This window comes from Pyrus communis, chromosome 12, assembly GCF_963583255.1.
Source record: "Pyrus communis chromosome 12, drPyrComm1.1, whole genome shotgun sequence".
NCBI classification, from domain to species: Eukaryota; Viridiplantae; Streptophyta; class Magnoliopsida; order Rosales; family Rosaceae; genus Pyrus; species Pyrus communis.
Genome location: NC_084814.1, coordinates 13,452,725 through 13,462,281, shown reverse-complemented (window position 1 = coordinate 13,462,281; position 9,557 = coordinate 13,452,725). Strand labels below are relative to the sequence as shown.

General features: G+C 36.0%; 1 protein-coding gene across 1 annotated transcript; it reads right to left on the bottom strand.

Moving 5' to 3' along the window:
• Positions 1 to 1,285: 1,285 nt before the first annotated feature.
• Positions 1,286 to 9,269, bottom strand: LOC137710777 (uncharacterized). Its single transcript, XM_068449900.1, has 12 exons — positions 8,931 to 9,269; positions 7,727 to 7,845; positions 7,529 to 7,635; positions 7,358 to 7,445; positions 4,795 to 5,878; positions 4,591 to 4,645; positions 4,417 to 4,498; positions 4,180 to 4,260; positions 2,290 to 2,394; positions 2,156 to 2,205; positions 1,803 to 1,920; positions 1,286 to 1,482 (listed from the first exon to the last, which is right to left on the bottom strand). Exons 1-12 carry the CDS (start codon positions 9,148 to 9,150, stop codon positions 1,399 to 1,401), a joined length of 2,193 nt encoding a protein of 730 aa, XP_068306001.1. The 5' UTR covers positions 9,151 to 9,269; the 3' UTR covers positions 1,286 to 1,398.
• Between the last annotated feature and the right edge of the window lie 288 nt (positions 9,270 to 9,557).

Sequence of the window (9,557 nt, the reverse complement as noted above, 5' to 3'; positions counted from 1 at the left end):
TACTTTCACATGTATTAACGATTAGTTATGGACATTGAGGCCTCTCTCTCTTTAAAGGGAAAATGCTAAAAAGACTGTTTTTCAGATAACATAACATGACAGTTGACAGTTGGATACATTCTTTAACGATTTAAATAAGAAATCAGATCGTCAATCGCCACATTATGTGATTTACAAAATATAATTTAAGTAAATAGTCTCTCCAACTGATGTTCCTCACTAAAAAAATTGTCAAACCTTCCACAATTATGTTGTGGCCTTAGTCTAGTCTGGCTGGTCACTAAAAAAACTGTCAAACCTTCCACAATTATGTTGTGGCCTTAGTCTAGTCTGGCTGGTCGAGTGGGTATATAGAGAAGACATGGCATTTGACACGTTTTGGGGGCCTTATATTATTTTAACCATTCAATAATACAAACCGTATGCTGTAATTCATCGAATAATTAAGTGAGATTAGCCAAAATGAACGGAAATCAAATTCTATTGTTGACTAATCAAAATTAGTTAAGACAACACAACGATTAGATATCAACAACATAGCCAAAAAAAAAAAAAAAAAAAACTGATAATTTTGACAATTAAGATTTAAAAAAAACATCATTTTAGTCAATTTTCTGTCAAGTAAGTCCTTTACAAATCCATAACATACCATCACCTCAGTGTTGGAACCAAATTTGAAAATTATAATCCCACACCCAGCATACAAGATTGTTCTCAATCTTTTACAACAATAACAAAACCTTATTTCACTAAGTGAGGTTGATTACATGAATCCTAGAATGCCACTGCTCTCAGTTTTGTAATTGTTCTCAATCTTTTAAAAAAGAAAATTAGAGAAATGGACTGAAATGATAAATTAAAATTTTCAATTATTCAAATTGTTCATTTCAAGACATTTGACTAATATGTCGTTAATATCAATTTTGATCCGTTCAACAACCAAGATTTGAAAAATGATCATTTTCGTCAATATTTCCAAATAGTTTGGTGTTACCATTGTGGTGAACTAGTGAAATTGAATGGCACTCAATTCATTGTCTGAGAAAATATGAATTTTTGGCAGCAAATGCAGGAAATTCATTAAGATTGATAGGAAAACGTGCTACATCAACTCAGAATGTTAGTGAACAAGAGCGCAGTTTCACTGTTATCCGACCTTTCTCTGAACCTCTCCGATGAGTTAGAACACCGACCTCGTTCTTCCGGTTAGGGTAACTGCCAGGCTTGGGGGAGGGCCGGCAAGCGATTTGTTTATCTACTTACTATATACAGTAAAAAAACTTTCATCTAAAAATCACATAAAAAGTTGGACGGGGTTGATTAATGTCGTAATATAACTCGGGGCCAAGACAAACACCATTTACAATACAAACTTGTAAGACTGCTGGCTGCCGGAATTCACATTAAAGTACACTTCTCCTTTTTTGCTTCGGGTCTTGCAGATGCGGATGCCGACGAAGTTCTGGCATTGTTTCTTGGCCCCTGCAAAATTTCAATTGTTTGCTCTCAGATTCATATGATATCCTCCGAAATGAAAAATCTAAAATACTTCACCATGCTACGACTGACTGCACCAAACCTATGTAATCTAAAACACGGACAATTGTGTTTATACAAAATTAGTACGTCGGTCATGTGATATAAGATATGCTTAGGCAACATTAGTATCTGACTACTTATATTAAGTTCGAATGCCATATGATGGAGTAATACAATCATTTTCACCAGTTTTTTGCCGCAAAAAATTGAAAGGGAGAAAAAGAAAGAAATAATTAAAACATATATTGAACAAGAAACTATACCTGGGGACCTACAACCATCCTTGAATTGCCACTATTAGATGGTTGCTGCGAGTTTTGACGCTGCTGCGGTTGTTCAAACTCCTGCTGCTGCAGAGCAATTGCCAACTGCATATCAGAACTGCCAAAACACAATTCAACATTATTAGTACATTTTGAACTCCGTAGGCCAAACCATATTTTAATAACCAAGCTGTAACTTGTCGCACTGCAGAAAAAGGTAAAACCATATTTTAGTGGCAATATCCCTAAAATTTCGTTTCTCATCTGGTTTTAAACTACAGATTGTAAATCAACTAACTAAAGATTGTAAATCAACGACTAATCTGCAAGTAGAAGCAAAGTAAAATAATTACTTCATATCGAATCCCGCTTGTGCTGCACTATCGATGCTAGCAAGATAGTCCTGAAAGTGAAACATTAATTTCATATTAGCATCTCAGAAAACTGTGCAGAGACTAAATATAAAAGTACGAAAGGTCCTGCCTACCGCAGTGCTGGTGACAGCATTGTTTTCATCCCATGTGTCATTTGTACGACTTTCTACCTTAAATTCTTTGAAGTTGCCTGTCATAAACAATGTATTCCCATTGACCTGAAATGCGTAGGGAAACATCATTAGGATACATAATAGTAGGGCGTGAGAGAAAGAGCATGACAATGTGAATATAAGAATCCAACTTTAAAAGTTTGTGCATCAAGGCACCATACTATTTCGAACATCTCTGATTCTCTCTACATATGGAACTTTTATAGTTCGATGACAGAAAATATTGGGATTGCTAATGAACTTAATCTAACATTTCAGCTAGACCTTGCATTCGTATTGTGTTTCTCGTGTTCGTGACATACCCGATATCTTAACGGGTCATGTTGTGTAACATCCATTAAAATGAATGGGTAATATGACCCAATCCGTTAAAGAAAATATATTTTAAATCAATAAATAATCAAATGAAAAACGTAATACTAAAAACATAAGTGAGATCAAAGAATCCAACAATTAGGTGAGAATAAAAAAAATCCTATGGCTATTGTTGTAAAGTTTTTTTTAATAGTTTTTTGAATTAATATAGGGGTGTGAAAAATATAAAAAAAATATATACATACACACACACACGAACACTCATAATGACAAGCTCTACAACTTTTGTGAAGAGGTCAACTCCGAGATTCGCCACCATAATCCCCTAAACCATAGATTTAAACTTAAAGTTTTAATTGTTGATTATCGTTTACATTTAAACTCCATCTTCTCACCGAATTTTGTTTGTTCAGATTTTCTTTTCTGAAAATATGATCTTTTAGCGTATGCAAAAAGATGATGGTTCGGATCATTGATATCACATTTAGATTTCTACGTTTATCTCTAGAAACTATATAACATCGACTCATATTTCAATTAACTGTAGACACCGAAACGTGATATCAACGATTTGAACAATTCATTTTTTTGCATTAGCTAAAAATCATGTTTTTAAAAAAGAAAATCTGAAAAATGAAATCAAATGAGCAGAGTAGAGCGCAAATGACAACTGATGATTAATTATAAATCTAGGGTTTATGGATTCTGGTGTCGGATTTCGGAGTTTGCAATCAAACAGTAAACACTATTCATGAGGGTTTGGAGGGTTTTAAAAATCTAAATGATGATGCAACTGTCGTCTAAGCATAGAGGATATAATCACGAGCGTTTGTATATTCTTTTCACATTTTCACACTTTAAAATTAATTATTATATTTATTTTGAACTCCTCCTAAAACATTATTCACGATGGTTTGTAGGGTTTTAAAAATCGAAACGATGATGTACCATCGTCAAAGTGTAGAGCATGTGATCACGAGCGTTTACATATGTTTTCGCATTTTTCACACTTGGTAAATTAACTGCTATGAATTTTTAATGTGCTTTGGAATTTTTTAATCACTTTTGTTGGATTTAATAATATGGTTATTGTAGTAAGGTTTTTTAGTAATTTAAAATTATCAAACAAAGTTTTTCTTATTGGGTTGAAACGTGGTTAACCACGGGTAAACTTGTTAAGAACCCGTTATTAACGGGTTTTTAACGTGTAATTTGGTTAGTTAACGTTTTGACCCAAAACCCGTTATTTTCGTGTCATTTCAGGTTGTGTAAGGGATTGCCAAGTCTAATTTCAGCTGACTATAAAAATTTAAACTAACCAGGTTGGGCGGGTTCCTCATTTTAAATAGTTCCCTTAAAATGGTTAGGTTCCACCATAAGTATATTAACATAAAACATCAGCATATATCTACCTTTTCACTGGGATCAAATCATCAATACCAGTGAACATGCTTTAAAAAACCTTGATGGATAACAATCTCCTTTACTTAGAAACATAGGAATTAAATATCGTACCTCATTTAGCTTTTCCCACACCAAATCAGGCTGATTTATGTAACCCTGATCAGTAGCCAAAAGATAAAGCTCACCATTGAACTGCAAACGGAAAGAGATCTGGTAAATACTTTACGTAAAAGAAATAAAAATATGGATTTCGATTTCTCCCCCCCCCCCCCCCCCCCCAACAAAATACGTGATCCTGGCAATTCAAGAGAAGCAACATCAATCATTAAACTTCCAATACATACTAACCTTAAACAAGGTGCTGAAGTGATTATTTCGGAAGAAAACACATAGCTCACGCTCTTTAAGACCCTCTTGTAAGCAGAAAAGGCTGCACACCACAATAACAAATAGTTAACGGAGAACATAACTTTTATCCAAAAGGATTAAGGCCTACAAATATAAAAAAGTAAGCCAGCATACCCATAAAAAGTCAACTGACTAGCATTGTTCTTCAAAAAAGTCCTAACCAGTTCACCTGAACCCAATTGGCAATTGCAATGGGAGACAGTATATATCAGAACATTAAAAACATTAAATGAATGCAAAATAGTCACCTAATTTACAAATGAAATAACAAGATCCACAAATAATTATTTTTCCGCTCTAATATGGTATAGCACTCACCTTGTTGTGGAGTGATTTCACCCTTGGGCCTTGCATCTAAGGGGCTTTTGTCAACTTGTTTTGCGAGTACCACCTCACCTTCATATACAGGCTCTCTGTCTTCAACAACTGGAGTTCCTGAATCCTGAATGCGCTCTTCTCCTTCATATATGGGCTCACTGCCTTCACCACTTGATGCTAAAGTTTCTGATGCCTCATTTTGCTGCATTCTGCCAGTAGATGAATTCAAACCCACATTTGGAGCAGATGAGCAACATCCCTCTGTCGCGTTGCTCTCATTTTTCTTATCTATATGTCCATGAGCATCAGGTGTAAGCTTGGCCTGACTCGCAAACTTTTTATCCCCTATTGACACATCTGTACAGTTCTCCTCCAATGACTCAGTATCTTTCCCCGGAGAAAAAGAAATTCCACTTTCAATCTTGACTGATTCATTTGTAGTGCTTTTCACTTCCAGATCAGAGGAAAGACGCTCTTCTGATTTCATATCAGTTGGCTGATCATAATTTTCTGCCTTAACAGTCTCTGACAACGAGGAACATGCTTTTTGCTCTGGAGTAGTATATAAAGATATCGCATTACTACTCTCATTCCTGGAGGCATTGCAATCTTCTGGTACATACAGTTCTGACTGATGGACATTATCGTATACAGCAGCGTGATTCTCTGATTCATCTACAGAATCTACCGGCATAACCTTCTCAGGAAGTGTACTTGCATCTGAACTAATCGACAGAGGGGCTCTGTTAGTACTGACAACTGCACGTGGATAACGAACTAAGGTTGTCAATTCGGCCTCAGACATTTGTAAAGCCCTCACCAACTCCTCTTCTTCTTCACGGTCACCCTTTCTTGCCTTTGGTTCATCAGAAGCTGAATGTGGAGACTTGTCGAAAGATCTAGTTGTAGAAAGGCATGGTGTAGGGACTCCCAGGGTTGCAGTTGTTGCAGCCGCAAAATCAACGCAATCTTCTTCTGGAGTATTCTTACACTCACTCTGCATATTCTGGGTTTCCAATGCAACAAGCTCCCCCATGAGAGCATTATAAGACTTTGACCCAATTGCATTGGCAGTATCATCATCCTGGTCAACATACACTAGAAAATTGATTACGAAAACAAAAGCCATACAGTAAATCTCAGATGGCATATTCTTCAACAAAAATCAGAACATTTTATTAAATGAATTATGAAAGAAACAATACAATGTTACAAACCAGGGAATAAAGTACGTGTACACTGTAGCCTAGTAGCCTACTGAGAATATCATGAATTTTCCTAGAAAATTAAAAAAATTAAATGAAAAGGTAGAAACATAGCATATTGTATCAGTAACAAGTTTCCCCAAAAAACTTTGATCATTATATTAATGACATAATAATGAGATACACCAACACAGGAAAATCATTTGAATTTTCAAACTATATGCTGTTTTCCCACTCCAGAAATTTGCAGAGATCAAATGCATGTCGAAATTCCACTCATGTGATGGTCAATCCAATACCTAAGCAACAGACTTTCTGAATTTGTTTCCAGTTATGATGTGATACATGACATTTCATTACTAGAAATTTCCATATATATTGAGGGCTGGTTTAAAGTAGATGTATGCATGCAGACCTCAAATCCTGAGTTCAAATCCCATAAAAACCCCTTTGGTGGCCACTACATGAATTTTGGCCCAGTAATTGCCCACTCTTGTGGCACAGAGGGATTACAAGTACCCAAAATCCACCAGATTCCACCTTGGCAATACACACATGTACACATCAGGACCTGTACATGTTATGCAAGAGCAATTTTGATCCGTGGCTCTCTTGTGCTTGCCTAACATGAGACCCAATTGATTATTCCTACCCATAAATTCAATATACAATTTATGTTCTTTTTTTGGCCATAAAGTTTTGGACCATCTTTTTTGTGAGATTTTAGTCATTTTATGAAGACACAAGATATCTTTATATTGTGGAGGCACAAATTGTAAAGTTGTTTAAGTAGTTAGGTGCGTGAAATCTAATACAGTTGTTTTTTGCAGACACGTGATGTCTTTATGTTGTAGAGGTATATGATGCCATCTAGTTTATAGGCATGAAACAATCATTCAAGGAAGCATAAGCACAAATCTATTTTTTTTCAATGCTTTTCATTTAATTATGTCAGTTCCTTTTACGTTTCTAAGTTATTCATTAAATATTCAAATTATGTAACAGGTTGGAGAATGATGATCTTGGGAAATAAGGTTTTCTTTCCCAATTTGTTTACAGTTTGATGTAGTTTCTACTTTGTGCATAGTATGGTTGTGATTTAGCATCTTATTGTGAATCTGTGATTAGAGTTATACTATATTTAAACCCTTTTGGGCTTATGAATAGTGCATATAATTCTCTCCCCAAATTTTCAATTACTAATATTATGTGAGGCAAACAAGCATTAAGGGAGCGTACTTCACCAGGCCCAAATGCACCAACCTACAGCAACCATCAGACTTGCAATAAGCAAAATTAGTGCTTGAATAACTCTACTTTACTCCTGCTACCTAAGGCTGGAGAACTAAGAAGCAAACCTGCGGATCAACGATCCAACCATGATACAGTGGAATGTCTAACAGGTCAAATATGGCACACTCTGGTGTAAACTCAAAATCATCTATCCTGCAATCATTAGTTAAATTTCAGTTAAAACTCACAATGAAGAACATCACAATAAACTACTGGTGGAAATAAACAATGGCAACCTTCTGAATTTTATATTAACATCAATCCCCGTTGCAAGTTGAGGGAGATGATCAATAGCATCAGCAATGTTTTGCTGTTGGTTTTCTACATATCCTGCATCTTTATTCTATATCACAATAACAACATAGTTCGCATCAATTTACAAAAAGAAAGAGAGAAACTGGGAAGTGGTCATGAAAAAAATTGTTATTAATTACATCAATATTACTGTTAGAATCAATTAGTCGTTCAGCAATGAGCGAAAGTAGTTTCTCCTGTGATACTTCTGACGTGTCTGGACTCAAATTCAAGCTGTTCCTCAGCGAGAGAACGTTACCTGTAGGAAACCCAAATTCAAACCAACAAAAGAAGGCATGAGTCCTTTTCCCCCAATAAAATAATAATCTTGGTATGCATCTGTTTCCGTAGGTGTACATCACAGGATTATTCATGTTCAAATTCACTTGCAAAAGAAACCAAACATACAAGTTTGCGTGAAATTTTTGTTCCTACATAAGGAACCCATCCAGGACCTAGTAATTTGTCATAGGCCTGACCTCATACAAGAATTTTTTTTAGCTAAATCGAACTGTTCATTTAATTAAAATCAAATAGCAATGGCACTTAAGATTCATAAAGTTACCCATTAATTTCCACAGATCTCCCAGCAACCAAATAGCTAACCAAGAAAATGACAATTGAAAATAATAACAATAATAATTGAAGAGCGATTAGAGAAACAGAAATAATGTAATGGCGAGATTGTTCGTTCTCGGCTTGACAACCAAATAGAGTAGTCGTTCAATCCAAAAATCAACTTTTTTATGGTACCAGAGCAGCTTGTCCTGCGTGTGAAACCCAAGGCCCCACGTGCTCCGCCCGATTTGTGTTGTCCACATGATAGCATTAAAAATTTGCCACACACAAGGGGCGTGTTGAGACTATCAAATCCCACATTGGAAAAAACATTTTTTCATAATCAACAAGATTGACGATCCGAAAACCCTACAAATGAACTGGAAACTGATCATAGGATCCTCCGATTTTGAATATATTACAAAAATGATTAATCGATGTTTGCCAGGATCAAATCTTGATTCAGAATCAAAAGAAGACCAAATAAATGGAGAATACAGAGTATTGAGTGATCAAGTCGGTATTTTCCTCCATGTTTGTTTGTTTGCCAGAAAAAAGCGTATGAAAAATAACAGAATTTTCGAATCTCAGTTTCTGACTACACTAACACACCTGCAACTCACAATTGACAGAAAACCACGAAACAACTTCAGATTACGAGTCAAAATTCCAATCCCCTAATCATTTTCCTCTACTTTCTAATGGCAACCAATCAATCCAAATCCAAAAGCAAGAAAAATCAGAAAGAGAAACCCAAAGCGAACGAGACAGAGAGAGATGAATTACAGATTGCGAGCAGCGGGCAGGGACCATTGTCGTTCTGGAGGACGATAGGCGCGGAGCGTCCCAAGAATTGGATTAGCTTGGTCTTGTGCACGCACTCTTTCACTGATTGTGGTTGCTGCTGCTGCTGCTGTTGTTGCTGTTGCTGCGGCGGCGGTTGTGGTGGCTGCTGCCGCTGCAGCTGCTCCGGATTCGGTTCTTCAGTCGACGACGACGACGCCATGGCTGTAATTGATTTTTTATCACCACGTTTTTCGTTTTCTTTTCTGCTCGTTTAGAGAAAGAGAGAGGAGAGAGGGGGGATTGTGATTCGTGGAGTATTTACATTTTTTTGGTTTGACGAAACGCCAGAGCAAGTTCTGCTTTTCTTTTTCCTTTTTCTTTTTTCCTCCAATAATATTTTTGTTGGAAATTTTATATTTAATGGAAGATAAATTTTCTTATTTCTTATCCAAGAAAGAAAATGAAAGTTTCCAATTGTGTTAAACCAAGGTTCTAAAAAGAGTTATGCGCTACTAGGGCGGCGGGCTAATGCCTAGCGCTTAGGCGGTTAGGCAGAGTCTAGGAGGATTTAGATAAATTTCTTTTATATCTTATAAATAAGTGCATATTGACACTTACAAAATGTTA